Source organism: Carettochelys insculpta, chromosome 1 (genome assembly GCF_033958435.1).
Source record: "Carettochelys insculpta isolate YL-2023 chromosome 1, ASM3395843v1, whole genome shotgun sequence".
NCBI lineage: Eukaryota > Metazoa > Chordata > Testudines > Carettochelyidae > Carettochelys > Carettochelys insculpta.
The window spans coordinates 328903879-328920178 of NC_134137.1; the positions used below are offsets into that span (position 1 = coordinate 328903879).

Genomic DNA, 16300 nt, shown 5'->3' on the forward strand with positions numbered 1-16300 from the left:
CCCAAGGTCCTTCATCAGCAAAGGCTCACCCTGACAAGGGGGCTGGGGAGTCTCTTGGCCACCCTCTTCAACCTGCTTCATGAACACAGCCTGAGCACCGGGGACCCAGACCCACCCCTGCTCCAGCATGACCCCCTAACAGCATGTCCACCACATCTGGACCCACGCTGCCAGCTGTGACTGGTGGGACTAAGTGGTCATGGCACAGTGGGACGACAAACAGTAACAGCGGAACCTGGGTATGTAGAAGGCCACATTCCACCAAATCTGTGCCTGGCTGCCCCCTCTGCTTTGCCTCCAGGACACAGGGATGTGGCCAGCTGTGCTGATGGAAAAGCTTGTAGCCGTCACCCTCTGGAAGTTGGCCACCCTGGATAGCTACTTCTCAGTGGGGCAGCAATTCAGGTTGGGCAAGTCCACCGTTGGGATTGTCATACTGGAGGTAAGCCACACACTGGGCCCCAGCCTGGCCCGGGGAGCCGGAAGGGTGGTCTCAGGCAGTAGTAACACCTGGGCCCCATATGCTCACACTCTAAGATTCATCCGACAGGCAGAGCTCTTTTTGATTTAAAGGTATCGTGTGTCAGCACTTTGGTTCATTTGCAGAAAGGTCTAGGAACTTTCCATACAAATCATGATGGCCCCAGGTGGGGGACCAGATACATGGGCCAGGGGCCCATCACAGGGGACCCCGATACCCGACCCTTACACAAGCCTGCTCCTGGAGAGACACCCTGCCATGGGGGCTATAGGGAGGGAGGGATGCAGGGAGAGAGGGAGTGGACAGGGACCGTCACAGAGTACCCCATGGCACACCCATGAACATCACTGCTCTCTGTCCCCTGCAGGTCGTAAGGGCTATCAACAATGTGCTGGTGTGGTGGCTCGTGCACCTCAGGGACCTCAGTGTGGCCATGGCAGGCTTCGTGGAGCTTGGCTTCCCCCAGTGCTTCTGGCCATTGGATGGGACCCATATCCCCATCAGGGCTCCGTCCTGCCGGCCAATATGTCAGCTGCAAGGGGTACCACTCCATTGTGCTCCAGGTGGTGGTGGATGCTCAGGGCTGGTTCACCAATGTATATGTTGGCTGGCTTGGCCACGCACATGATGTCTGCATCCTTAGGAATTCCTCCTGTGCCAGCGGATGGAGGCAGTCACATACGTCGCCCAACGAAAAGTCATCATCGGTGACATCGCCATGCCACTCTGCTTGGTAGCTGACCCGGTGTACCCCTTACAGTCATGGCTGCAGCTACCCTACATGGGGCACCTGACCCATTCACGGGAGGTCTTCAACGCCTGGCTGGGACATGCATGAAACCCTGTGGAGTGTGCCTTCAGGCGCTTAAAGGCACGGTTCAGGTGCCTTCTCATGTGCCTCGATGTGGTGGTGGAGAACGTCCCGCAGCTCATGGCCGCCTGCTGAACTCTCCACCTTCTCATAGAGGCAAGTGAGCGGACACAGCACCAGGGTGGCCTGGCCCCACCACCTCAGAAGTACAAGCAGCCACCCATGGCACCCAAACAGCAGCTCGACTGGGATGGTATCCACATCTGGGAGGCTCTCTGGGAGGCCTTCACTCGCGGAGACTTCTGAGCTGAGGCCCCAACACAGGTCCTGCTCTGCCCCCCAATGAACACAGACACAGGGGTGCCAACCAAAACTGTATTATTTAAATAACAAACTATAGTAAGTATATATGTATAAAAAATAAAAGCTTGCCCGCCTTGGCAAGGAGCCAGGCCCCAAGGTCCCAAAGGGCTGCCATGGGAAGATCCCAGGGAAGGAGGGCAGCTAGGCCTCAGGGGCAGGGAGGACTTGTGGCTCTGGAGCAGCATGGGGGCTGAGGGAGCAGCAGGGGGAGCAGTGGGGAGTGCCATGGGCACCCCACACACCTGCTGGAGCATCCCCACCACCTCCCCCTAGTGTCCTGGCACCACCGGCGGTCCTCCGCCTCCAGGGCTAGCTGCCTCTCTGCCACCTCGGTTTGGCAGTGGAGGGCGTCTGCATATGCAACTGCCTCCTGTGCACAACTCCACCGGTGGGCCCTCCACACCTGCCGGGCTGCGGCTGCATGCATGGGTCTGGTTCTAGGCAGTGGGCTTCCAGCACCTCCTGCCTGCATGTTCCAGGTTAGGCCTGGGTGCCTCTGGCGCTTCACCCATCCCTGGGATTGAGCCCCTGTAAAACAAGGTGGGGGGAAAGAGGGGATTAGGGCCACAGCCAAGCCCCCTGAGGCAGTCCCCTGGCCCCCTGGGCACCCCACCCTGGGCTGGACCCAGGAAGCCCTTGTATTGCAAGCCATGGGCCTGGCACAGTGGTCTGGCTAGCCACACTCCTTAGGGATGCTGCCACCTGTGAGGGGCCCCGTGTGGGAACGGGGCACTGGGTGAGAGGGATGTGGTCAGGCACAGGGGGCTCCATGCCCAGGGCACAGGTAGGCTGGGTGCAGCTGTGCACCCCAGGTTCCACCCTGCGTGGACCTGTGTGTGCAGGGACTCATGGGGGGTCACCTGCAGGGTGCCCTGCAGTTCACCTGCGGCCCCAGGGCACACTCTACTGTAGGGCATGGCGGCTGCGGGAGTGGGATCTGCATGTGCCCCCACCGGGGGATGCCCCATGCCGCGCACTTACCTGGCGTGACCTTGTAAAGGTCCGGTGATGCCTGGTTAGATGTGGTCCAGCTGCTCAGCTCTGAGGCCATGGCAATCACAACAGACCCCTCGGGGGAGGAGTCATCCAAGGGTCCCTGGTGTCGGCTGGGGGTCTCGCCCTTCTCCCTGGGCTCTTTGGAGGAGCTGCCATCCTCCCCCTCCGGTGCAGCAGGGGGATCCTTGGCCACTGTGTCCATGACGTGGTGTGGTGGCGAGGTATTGTCACCTGCCAGGATGTCCCTCAGCTCCCTATAGTAGGGATACCTGGCTGGGCCAGCTCCAGACCGACAGCCGCTGTCCCTGGCCCTTGTGTATGCCTGGTGGAGCTCTTTGATCTTACACTGGACCTGGTCTTACAGTCCAGGCAAGATGTCCACAGGCGGCCAGGGCTGTGGCCAGTTAGATGCAGGCTGCGGTGTTCTGCCGGTGCCCCGACGTGTCCCTGAGGATGTCTTCTTGCCAGAGCGTGAAGTGGTCCCTCAGCTCTAGCCCTGTCCAGGCAAGGGCCCTCCTTCAGTGGGGCTGCTCCTTCTTCTGGCTTCCGTCCCCTGACTCCCTGGGGCTGCCCTAGGGGGCGCGGGAGGACTGGCTGGTGGCCATGCAGCTGCTGACCATTGGCTTTGCGGTCGCAGGGAGCTGAGCACTGTAGTCCAGAACATGATGCCAGCCTCACAGCCCCCACTTCCTGCTCTGTGGTTTCTAGGTCCTTGCAGCTTTAACTGCTGCTGGAATTAGGCACCGTAGACCCCCTCAGGGTCTTGCTACTGTGTCTGCTGGCTCTCGGGGGGGGGCGTGCCGTCATGGCGGACCGCTTCTTCCAGAAGAAGAGATCCGCGATCATCCACACATGCTTTCTTCCAGAATAATCATCTGGAAGAAGGCATTATTCCCCTTGTGAGACCGGTATTAGGGATCAGGAAGAAGTGGAGATTTCTTCTGGATTCCTTCCAGAAGAGCATCTTACACATGTAGATGCTCCCCCGATCTTCTGGAAGAAGCCTGTGTTTTTCCAGAAGATCTGACACGTGTAGATGCAGCCTATGAAATCAGTGATGGAAGGCATGTAATATCTTGCTCTGACCCCACATATTCATAGAAAATATGACCAGAAGTTCAGGAAACCAAGACAAAAGAGCATTTATGATGGATAAGGAATGCTTGTTATTACAGACATGTTCTGCAATTGATAAAATAATGATTATTGAAAGGTGCTTTTCATTTAACAGGAATTGTTTGTTGTCACAGATGTTTTCTATAGCAATTACTTGGTTGCAGTTGATTTTAGCATACTGGTTATGTAATATGAGCTATCATACTAGGAACTGTTGGGTAGATCAGTTAAGGGAAAGGAATTTTCTTTATGCTGAACATTACATATAAAGGAGAAGGTGTCTGGGAGTTAGCTGGGAATGAATTGAGAAGCAGGATCACATCAACAGATTGATTTGGTAACATGTAAAATCTTTTCTGTATTGTGGTGTATTGATTTTCTTATAATAAATCTTTGATTAATAAATGTGATTGAGCCTGGTTACTTGACAACTTATTGTTATTGTTGTTAAAATTCAATCCATAACCAAGTAAGGCAGCATTTTGAAAATTCCACTACCTCCAGACAATTTCAAATTATTATGGTTTCTTTGTGAAGTACAATATTAATTTAACAACATAGTGAGCAGAAGGTGATCACTTTTTCCTATGCCTGCTATTCTAGACTTTTCACTCTACTCAAAGTGCCAGTACTATCCGAGATGCACAGGGGATTATGGTTAATTCCCATAAAATCTAATGGGAGATAAACACATACATCCCTTAGAAACTGATGACAGAAGAAACTCTTTATCTTGGGAAGCAGCGACTCTGAAAAAGATTTCAGGGGATTCTGTGTTAGTCTGTAGCTTTACAAAACAAGCAACCTGTTTTGGGAATAATGGAATTTCGAAGTCGGGGGTTTATTTCAAAGCACCCGCATCTACATGGCCAGTTTGCATGTAGAAAGCAACACTTTCGAAGCACAACTGGCCGTTATGCTAATGAGGCACTGAATATTCATACCAGTGCCTCATTAACAAGTTCTGAGCCATGTAGTTTAAATGTCCCTCCCAAAAGGGAGGGGCGTGTGTAGACATAGCCATAGTGATGGTCTCAAAGAGCTCAACCCATTATCTTAATCAAGAAGGTTTAGGGGTCACTTGATTTTAGTCTATAAATTCTTGCATGGGGAAACAATATGTGATAATGAGCTCTTTGATCTAGCAGACAAATGGCTGGAAGTTGAAGCCAGACAATTCAGGCAGGCAATAAGGTGTAGATTTTAAACAAGAGTAATTAACCATTTGGACAACATGCCGTGGGTTGCAGTGGATACTCCATTACTGTCAATTTTAGAATCAAGGTTGAATGTTTTCCTAAAAGATGTGCTCTTGTAATTTTGAGCTGGGAGAGAGTTCTGTGGCCTGTATTATGCAAGAGCTCAGATTAGGTGATCATAATAGTCCCTTTTGCCCTTGGAATCTCTGAGTACTGATTCTGTGTACAATACATTTATAATCCACAGTTTAACTAACATATTTGTTCATCCATCTGGAATCAAGTGCAAATTATTTCTTACTGAACGTTCATTAAATTACATCTGAGTTGGAAGAGAAAAGAAGAAAGCTCATAAAAACGCATTGAGATTTAATGAAGGGAACACCAGGCAGACTGAGTGAAGGAAAGATGTGGAAAAGCTCTGAAACAGAATTGGCTTGTTATTGAGATTATAGTTAATATAACCCAGATAAGGATCTTGAGTATGTAATGCACATCTGTATGCAGTGCCCATGTACCTGTGTATATTTCTGTATCAATTTACAAAATACATTAGTGAGATGTTGTTGAGGCTGGGCTCACCTGATCATTTCTACCTTCTTTGGTTCATAAATCTATGGAGGGAAAGGGAGTTTGGGAGGAGGGATATTTGAATTGAAACTGAATGTACCGGTTCTGAAACATGTGCATGTGCGAGGAGAGCAGGGGGGAATCTTTTTCAATATGCGTAAAAATTTAGGTCAAATGCAGTATTAGGAATAAGAGAGAAATGCTAATAGTGATTTTCAGAACTAATTCCAATCTCACATCAGCGTAAATCAGGAGTAAATGTACTAAAGTCAATGGTGTTACACATCAGCAAATGATGAGAGTCAGACCTAGAGTGACTGCTGTCCAAAATTAATTGCAAGGCTGACAGCCGGATCTTCAGCATAACTGACATTTCAGTTCATATTGCCTGAAGATCTGGCCCTGAGATTTTCAAAATAGAAGATTCAGATAGCACATATTAAGGGTTGTATTCCACCCTTGATCATCCCACTGCTATCAGTAGGAGGAATCCAGGACAAGACTGGCAACGTTTCTTATTTTCAAAAAGTTGGTTTCGTCAGGAATGAGATATTAACATTTCAGGGTTTAAACTGAAGCACTGAATTTCACTGGGAGTTAAAGCACTCAGTCCCTATAAGCCCCTTCAAAATCCCAGCCTATAAAAGGATTACTTTCTGTATGCTGTATTTGCCTTCTTTTCCATAACGGTTTAATGCCACAGGGACGGAGTTTGACTAGACTCAGTGGGAGAATGCTAGCACATCTGGTTTCCCCATGGTCTTACATGATAACTGAACAGATTCACAGCTTTTGCTGACAGCTTTCCTATAGACTTTAACAGTGAATAGATTTGTTCACTATTAATACAGCCTGATTTTCCAGAAAGGAACAAGTGGACTGACTTGCTCTGGGTTTGCCGTGATATTTTCTAGGCTTTATTTCTGGATCCAGCAGAGGATTTTTGTGGGCAGAGAGTTTAAGAAAATCCCTTGAGCCAAGGGAAATGATACCACCGTCCCACTTCTCCTCTCAAACCCAACCATCGTCCGCACCCCACAGTTATTTCCACCTCTCTTAGATAAATCAAAAAGCACTGAACTGTGATAGCTGAAATCTGACAGGGAAATATGGCCTGATCTAGTGCCCATTTAAATAGGCAAAAAGACTCCCGTTGACCTTAGTAGGCTTCTTGAGCAGGATGAAGTCCTCATTGACTGCAGTCAAATTGTAATTAAAAAGTCACTATTTGCCAATGATTGGCTCTGTCTACACTAGCCAAAAACTTCGAAATGGCCATGCAAATGGCCATTTCAAAGTTTACTAATGAAGCACAGAAATACATATTCAGCGCCTCATTAGCATGCGGGCGGCTGCAGCACTTCGAAATTGATGCGGCTCATCCGCCGCGCGGCTCGTCCAGACGGGGCTCCTTTTCAAAAGGACCCCAGCTACTTCAAAGTCCCCTTCTTCCCATCTGCTCATAGGAATAAGGGGACTTCAAAGTAGCCAGGCCATTTCGAAGCATGGCCATTTCGAAGTTTTTGGCTAGCGTAGACACAGCCATTATTATACAAAGATATCTGGGATTCACAGCTTCTCCCATAATTACAATAGGAAGTAAATATTACTATGTTTACTATATTACTAACAGCAACCACTACAATATAGGTCTGACCAACACCCTGAACTGGCAATTTCTTCTTGTGAGGAAAGGCATATGTCCTGCTTCTCTGCCATGCATCTCTGGTAAATGTACTTGCTCTTCTGCAGGCTTCTCAAGATTACTGATCTGCTAAAATCCTTGATCGTTTTTGGAGGTTGCCTGTGGGTGACCTTTCCACAATGCTGTATTACAAAACGGCACAGAGAGAGTGAATTACGTTCAGCCATGTATTCTCAGCAAATAAGTCAAAATGACTTCTACTAACCCTTCAGATTGCCTGTGTAGGTTCAGATGATCAGAGAAAAAGAACTTACGTCATGTTACTTATGACTGATCAGGAACAACCCATTTAAAATTATGATAAGAGAATACAAACATTTGCTGCATAATTTTCACAACCATCCTAATTCTCAAGATGGTTGGGGAAAATGTCATTGAGTTCATAAATTATTTAAAGTTGTTCTAATTTCACAAAAAGTTTCAGAAAATATAAAAATGAGGTATTTTGATGAAAGTACATTTCTCTTTGGGGAGAGGCTAGAGAGACTGGGACTTTTCAGTTTGGAAAAGAGGCGATTGAGGGGCGATATGATAGAGGTATATAAAATCATGAATGGTGTGGAGAAAGTGAATATAGAAAAATTATTTACCTTTTCCCATAAAACAAGAACTAGGGGACACCAAATGAAATTGATGGGTAGTAGGTTCAAAACTAATAAAAGGAAATTTTTCTTCACACAGCGCACAGTCAACCTGTGGAACTCCTTGCCCGATGAGGCTGTGAAGGCCAGGACTCTATTAGGGTTTAAAAAAGAGCTTGATAAATTTTTGCAGGTTAGGTCCATAAATGGCTATTAGCCAGGGATAAAGTATGGTGCCCTAGCCTTCAGAACAAGGGCAGGAGATGGATGGCAGGAGATAAATCACTTGATCATTGTCTTCTGTTCTCCTTCTCTGGGGCACCTGGCATTGGCCACCGTCGGCAGATGGGATGCTGGGCTGGATGGACCTTTGGTCTGACCCAGTATGGCCATTCTTATGTTCTATGAATATTTCTTTTACCTTGAATTTGGCTTAAGGCTAAATTTGAGTCTGTGGTCTGTAGTCTGTTTCTAGTGGCATTATTTTATTATTTATGGTTTGTACTGTGGTAGCATGTAAAGGTCCCAGTCATGGACCAGGCCCCATTGGGCTAGATCAGGGGCCTCAAACCTGAGGCTCTTGAGCTGCATGCATCTCTAAGTACTTCTTTAAGGCTCCTGATGCTATAATTGCAAAGTAAAAAGAAAACCCCTCCTGATTATTTTTGATAGACAGTGAATGTCTAAAAGCTCAACAGTGAGCCCAACTGATATCTGAATGGCAAACATGTGATCTCAAAACATTGGATAACTCTCCCTTTAATATGGGCTGTGCATTGTAGAATATGATAGTGTATCTATATTTTGACTGTGTTGCTAATACTGTAAAGTCTTGATTTTGAAAAGGAAAAGGAAACTTGTGGCTTTGCTGCTGTGAAGAGCAACACGTATTTTAAGAAAGAAAACTAAATGTACATGTGAAGTAAGATTGGCATAATTAAAGTGGGTTTGGGAGTGAAAGTCAGGAAAACAGTGGTACACGTCCATGTAAAGCGTGAGGAAATTGAGTATATAAAAAGGTTGTGAACTTCCTGCAGTAAACATATCACATTACAAACAATTGTGTGTGTTGTTCTTAAAATAGGGATTACAAAAAGTATAGTTTAATGTTATTTATGAAGGACTGTCTTGTATTCACATGCATTGCAGCTCTTGAATTATTGAGTTTTTTACCAAATTTGAAAAAAATTGCTCATCTCACTATTTTGGTTGCTGACCCCCTGGGCTAGGTGGTGTCCATACACAACAAAAGTGATAGTCCCCAAATCCAAGTTCCACAGAAACTCAGCTTTCAGTTAAAAGACAAAGAAACCCAAAACAAAAACCAAGTCTCTAGTCATTATAGCTGCAAAGAAAATATTTAAAACATGACCCATGTGCAGCTGATGTACTGAATCTGAATTTTCACCAGCCCTGAAGCATTAGCTCTGAAATGGAGTTTTAGTTCAGATGTTCAGTGACAATTTAAACATTAACATTTTTAACTTCCTTACATCTGATGAAAGCATTTATGAAAGGAGAGGGAGGGTTACAGTGCAAAGACTTGCAGTGTTTTGGGAGTTACAGCTCATTTTGATGCCATGAATGCATGGCATTTTGGAGAGCTGCCATTATTTTTTCCCAATCCCACCGTTGTTGCCGAAAGACTATAGAGAACTGAGTTGGGTAACTGAAAGATGCAGAGGCCTGATTTGCTCTGGTGGTGGGTGTTGGACAAGGTGAGGTCATCCTTGGCTCTGATGGCTTCTACTCAATATTCAAGGGCTCCTTATTATTATTTTCTTTGGCAAAAGTACAATAGTCGTTTGACTTGGGCACCTGATTAGAAAAGCTGCCATTACTTGCCGGATTTTTTGTATGAAGAAAGCCATTTATTGCAATCCTGGGAATGAACAGTTTATAAAAATACCTTGTGTCTCCCACCAACTCGTGGTCAAGGAGTTTTGTGGTTGATGTCAGAGGAATTGTATCGTACCTTTAAGGAGATTTAAATTACCATGATGTTGGTAGTGAACAGTGAAATGAGACAGTATTGATATACTTGGCAATAGGACAAAACCAAACATCCTATATGACAAGTAAATGTAAAACACTTACACTTACTTAGACGCCCTGAATTAACTAACATGAAATAAAACACTTTATTTGAACTGTTTTCATTACCTTATTTTTCTCATTTCATTTTCCCCTTCTTGCAGAACTGAATCATCTCTTTAAACCATTTTCAGTCACTTCTCTCTCATCCCCCCCACACCCCCCCGGCCTGGCTTGTAAGTGCTGAGTCATCACATTAACAGTAGAACATCTTTGAGTTTATTAAAAACGGAGGAAAAACAGGAAGATCAGCCATGACGTGCTCTTAATCAAACAAATGCAATTTTCAAACAATACAATAAATAATTTCCATTATAACCCAGCAAATACACCATTATGCATTCTGAATGCCCTTTAGATAGGAACACGCAGTTATAGGCAAAATAATAAAATACCAGGTATCCCATAGCTTAAAACTAATGGTATGGTTGTGCCACTGTACAGGGTAAGCTATTGCTTAATTGTATGGAACTACTAAGGTAAGAACCAGCTATCAGAGATTTTCTTCTAAAATGAAAGTGGAGGTGCTTGGGAGAGCTAGCTGCAATGAAATTTGCTGAGTTCAGAATATGACAAAGGTAAATAAATTCAGTGATGGGAAGAAGTTAAGGGCTTGGAGGAGATGAGGAGAAGGAAGGAAATCACGGAATGTGCCTGCTCTTGTTTACAGCATGGAGAAGATTTGCAAGGCTCTCTGGTAGCATCTGCTCTGCTGCCTGGCCGTGTCCAGGACATCTGTTGCTGCTATGCAGTGGCCCTACACTGAACACTTGGGAGAGTGTCAGCTTCTTTAGGCACTTTGTTCCCTTCTCTTGGGCTAGTACATCTTAAAACACAAATTTCATTGTTACCTCTGTCGCATGCAGAAGTAACTCCTCCTCTGACTGGCAGAAACTTAGGAAGAGAGAGGGTTCTTGTTAAGGAAGCTAGAGAGACCCCTGCATGTCAACAGAACAGCCTTACGTGCTGCGTTGCTGTATAGCATTTGAGCTGGGGAATCTTGGTTCTCTCCATATTCAGGTATTAATGTGACTGACTGCATTTGGTCCTGTGATGGTAGTTCTGTAGGGTACTTGGAAGCTGTTAGAAGGGAAGACTAATGAAATGGACAAGTCCATGGCTTTAACAACTGCATTCTCTTCTCCCCTGTCTAGTTTCCTCACAAGAGGAAGAGATGGGACAAAATGCAAATGGCATTTGGAAGCGTTACAACTCCAGCTTTTCAAAATATGACTCGTCTGATGTCTTGGAATTGTCGAGTGAGTCTCATGAACATTTTAGCCCTTTCTATGCTGCACTTCTGACGGGCTATGTCTACAGTAGATGTAGCAGTTGATGGCTGCTATGCAATTTTAGTTATGCCAATTGCATAGCTAAAATCGACTTTTCAGCTGTCGACTTCCATGGCTGTCTTCATGGAAAAGGTCAACAGAAGCGCTCCTCCCACTGACCTTCTTTAATCCTCACGGCTTGTGAGGAGTTATGACGTTGATGTTGACCCTGGAAAGTGCTGTTTTGTGCATGCGTGAAACAGTGCCCTGGAAGATCAACCCTGGGCAGGTGATCTTCTGCGGTGATGTCACCATAGAGACATTTGGAGGAGGATGGGTGGCAGCAGGGTGAAGAGGTGGGCAGTAAAAAGTACAGATTTTTATCTGTCTTAGCCTCTTCATTGTCTCCCATTGACACTAGACCAGTTGCACTGGTACAGCTTGAGCAGCTACCACACTGCTTGTGTAGGAAGAGTTTGCAGATGCTGTAAAGCTCACCTTTGCACATTCTGCTGCTGCTTGTTGCAGGCCTCTACCCATTTGGTCGTTAGGGCAGCCATTTTCCAGCTGTTAACACACGTGGAGCCAAAACCACCAATACAATTAATGTGCTATAAGGGTGTCCCTCAATATGTCCCCTTCTGGTGGCAGCAGAGGTGGGTGTGGCATCAGAAGTTCTTCATCATCATTATCAGCCCAGAAGGGCCAGGTACCTTTTATTTTTAGCATAGCCCTTGAAGCCAAGCAGTACAAAGCCTATAAAAGAACATACTAGAGGACCTGGCTGACCATGTGGCAAATGAAACTGTTAGCTACATGACTGAAGCTCACTGAAACACTCTCCAGCTTTGTAATATGATTCAAACCACAAATTTAGTTTTGTTTTTGCACAAGCTTCAGCTCCAATTTTACACAGCGATCACATGGACAACTGTGTTTCAAACTGTGACATTAGCAAGTAACCCAAGGGGTGCTAACTCAAATGTTCAGCAGTGTATGTTCAAGCATATCCAGGTGGCTTTTCATTGGCATTTAGACTTTGTCAAAGAGCGTACTGAGTTTATTGATCACATGGGAAAAATACATAATCATCTGGTTATAATAACCCTACACCTCAGAATTGAAAAACAGTCACTGAACAAAATATGTAAGTCTTCTATTGGTTTCAGAACAAACAATCCCCAAAATCTGAGCATCTCTAAGAAAACTCAACATAAGTGCATATAGGGCAACAGTGCATGCACAAAACATTTGGTCATTCCAGTATTGTTTTCAGAAACCTTTTCCTTGTTTGATTTGACTGGTTGATGTATTTCATATAATATGCAATGTTTCATACATGTTTTTAAGAAAAATCACTGCCTAATCCTTAGGCATAGCTATTGATTAAATTTGACTTAATTTGTAACAGGGATCCAAGCTACAGAAGATAAAAATACAGATGGGTTTGAATATTTGTCTATTTCCCCCATGTCTCAGCATGACGACAGCAGCAGTGAGCTGTTGCAGGGGATTAACTCTAATTAGAAAGAACATCTGCACTCATGCAGAAGTCTAAGTAGGCTGTTTTTTAGCTATCATATTAAGAGTGCATCAGTATTTCCAAATCTTTATTATCCTGACAAGGTGGTTTATGGCTGCCTTCCTGCTGACTAACCTCTGAAATCAAATTGTAGAAGTGTTGCACTCATTAGATAAACTTTCACTGTGGGCAATTTCTTCTTCTTCAAATAGCTTGTTTCCATCTTATTTCAACACAACCCCTCATCCCAAGGAATATGAAATAATCATCTTCTTACTGAAATGGAGACAGATCCTGCAAGCCCTTTTGACCATTATTACTTTTTATTACAAAGGATGGCATGGCAAGAAGGGTTTGCAGGTTCATACTCCAGGGTTTTGAAAGTTGTCAGGAACCGAGGTTCAGTTTTAAATCCTAAATCATAACAAATAGCGTTTAGGATTATGCTTGACCAGGTCTGTAAAAAGTCATAGCTGTCCATTTCTTTTTCTTGCATAGAAGCCTAGACAGGCACAGAATCCAATGATAGTCAGAACAATGCCTAGCAAGAGGGCAACTGCATCCCCAGTGTCCAGGGCTTCCACTGCAGGCAGCATAAGCAACAGTGAAATGAGCACCTCAAAAAGTTTTGAGGTGTCCCCAAGAAAAGCCATGTCGCTGATCTGGTGGTCTTGGAAGGGAGATTAAGCAAGGAGAAGCTGGTACTTCGAATGTACCTAAAATAAAACAAAAAGGAACAAGACAGGGCTTTTACTTTACATTTATTTCCAAGAACTCTGTGTCAACAGATGTACTGGAGTACCACCAAATCTGTACAGAAATGTACTATAGTGTGACTGATCCACCAAGCAGGGAGGTTCAGGCCTAGTTTTCAAAGAAACAAAAGGGGTTTTCTTTACAATTAAGATAAAAACCTGGGAGATTTTGCACTGTAAAATATTAAGTGAAGACACCATAGTGGTTAGCATAAGGCAGATAGCCGATGTCAGCACTAGCAACGAAGGGTCCTGTGGCACCTTATAGACTAACAGAAAAGTTTTGAGCGTGAGCTTTCGTGAGCACAGACTCACTTCATCAGATGCTGGTCTTGGAAATCTGCAGGGCCAGGTATAAATAAGCCAGAGCAAGGGTAGGGATAACAAGGTTATCATGTCAGCACTGTACTCCCTGCCCAGGGTTGATCTTTTCTGGTTTATCTCGCAGTACCACTAAAGTGCCTTTTCTCCACTAGGATTACACAGCAGGATAGCTAATGCACAAAAACAAGAAGCCTCTTAGGTCAGTGAAAATACAGCTTTAGGGAAGATATGTTGTAATAAAGGAGGGTGGGACTTTAAAACAAAAATTGTTATTGTGGAAAAGGTGCCTGTGTGGATGTTCTATTCTGGAACATGGGGGTCTTTTTTCGGGTTAGCTTTACTTCCATATAAGATTATGCTAAATCAGAAAGAAACCAGTCTTATTCCAGAATAGAATGTGTCTAGGTGGGGAGCTATTCTGGTTGATATCCCACTGTACACAACCCCTTAGATTTTATTCCTGGCTATGCCAAAGTTTCTTATAGGATCTAGGGCAAGTCACTTAAATTTCTCTTTCAGTTTTCCCATAATTATCCCCAAGTGGTTTGCATTGCTAGAGAGATCCCTGCTTTACAATATTAACCTGGTCAGTGATACAACATTTATATTACCATAATTACGTTGACCCAACCAGCAAAATAACATTCTACCTCCCCTAAAAAAGTGGAACTAAAACTGAATGAATTTGCTCATGCGTACACTTCCAGATTGCTCTACCCTCTGTCCAAATACTGGAGTTTGTAGGGCTGCTGAACAAAGAGACTGAGAAAACAGGATAACACTGTGAATTATCGACAGGACTTCATCTTCTAATGAAAATCTAACAGCAACTTACCTTAACCTCTATAATTACGCTCTGATTGTTCCCTTTTGGTTAGCACCGGAATCTGTAAAGCAATGAACTCCACTCAAGCATCACCTGTCAAAAATCAAGAGAGAGTTATTTGCTCGGCTGCTGGACATGGAAAAGCTTTGCTAGCCATATCTAGTGGAAAGGAAAACAGGAACAGGCGATGGAGTAAAAAGATCTCACAGCTTAAGAGTCACGTGCAGCAAGACGTGACAGGCAAATACAATTTTCTCAGCAGACAACTTTGTGCAAAATATGAACTCTAGGTCTGAAAGCCTAGGGCTGAGTTGCGAAGCCTGGGAGCGCTTTAATCTACAGCGTTTAGAACCTCACCCCCTTTAGCACGAGCCAGGCACCCGTGCACTCCCGTCCTGGAGGCAGCCATTAGAGGAAGAGAGAGACCGACGAAGACCTTTTTACTACATTTCCCGGCATCCGCGCTTGCCTACAATTCCCACCGTACATTGGAGTAGGCCAGAGTTAACCTTTTCGGTGCACACAGGCCGCAGATTTCGGGAGGGGTGGCGGTGAATTCAGGCAGTTTCTCCCCAGTGGCAATAGACTGATTGCCGCCTGAGTATGCAGCAGTCGACACATCTCTATACTTCATCTGCTCCCCACTAAGCTCGGGGTTTTACACCACTTTTAGAACCTGATTCGGCTCTTGCCGAAGTCTTCCGTTAGTGCAACTCCCGGGACTTTTGCTCGTAATTTACATCCGTGTAAATGACGGTAGAATCAGGACCTTGGAATGTATGATTAATAGTGATGTAGCTTTTTAACAGAAAAAAAAAAACCCTGCTGAGCTCTCTATGATTAGTTGTATGCCTGTATGTAGGTATGCATTTTGTACTTCTTTTTATTATCAAAAACTAATAACCAGGCAAATGTTTTATGTCTGTTTGTTTAATCCCCTAAAACAATACTAATTATTCCCCTGCAGCATTTAGAACGAAATCATAACAACTTTGTGGTACTACCTGATAATTAGAAGTAAGATAATAATTCATAATACACATTATTGCTATTAATACATAATTCTTTCTTTCTGCAGGAGCCAAAATTATGTTTGATACCACACAAACAAAAACATACGGCCCCAACAGACGCAAAGTTCTCTCTTTTTAGAGTCAGACAGACAGGTCAGGGATTTAATTTAGACCAAAGCTACAAAAGCATACCACAGTTAGGGCACAGAATAAGAGTAGGAAGGATAATGCAGAGCTACCTGCCAGCATTACCTTCTTCAGTGCAGCTGCTTGCTGTGCAATACATTGTTGAGGGGATTCTCCAATAATGCTAGTGTAAGGGAGGGCTAAAAGACATGAAGTATATATGAAAATCTTAATTCGGGGCAATATTTTTTAATAAACAAACATTATTATAAACCAGTTAAAGGAACACACAGTCACTCACACACACATTTAAATATCTAGCTAATAATGCCTTTGTTTATTCAAACTGAAATAATTTAAAAATCTAGTTTTCTTGGCATGCTGGTCATTCATTTTCTGCCATCTCGACTTGGAGAAAGTAAATGAGATAAGTTAGTTTCACTTTTGGTGTAGCCAATTCTTAATTAATGTGACTGTTAGAATTTCATGTACCAGCCATAATAAATAATAATTTTACTAATTAACATTTTGTGTAACACTTTTCATA

The 16300-nt window shown here is 44.4% G+C and overlaps 1 protein-coding gene across 1 annotated transcript; it reads right to left on the minus strand.

The window, feature by feature from the left end:
- Positions 1-10112: 10112 nt before the first annotated feature.
- On the minus strand, positions 10113-15036 carry SMIM30 (small integral membrane protein 30). Its single transcript, XM_074984095.1, has 3 exons — positions 14972-15036; positions 14624-14707; positions 10113-13425 (listed from the first exon to the last, which is right to left on the minus strand). Exon 3 carries the CDS (start codon positions 13360-13362, stop codon positions 13177-13179), a length of 186 nt encoding a protein of 61 aa, XP_074840196.1. The 5' UTR covers positions 13363-13425; positions 14624-14707; positions 14972-15036; the 3' UTR covers positions 10113-13176.
- Between the last annotated feature and the right edge of the window lie 1264 nt (positions 15037-16300).

Bases quoted from the DNA above. Each gene is read 5' to 3' on its own strand.
- SMIM30 (XM_074984095.1), bottom strand. From the start codon at position 13,362: ATGGCTTTTCTTGGGGACACCTCAAAACTTTTTGAGGTGCTCATTTCA.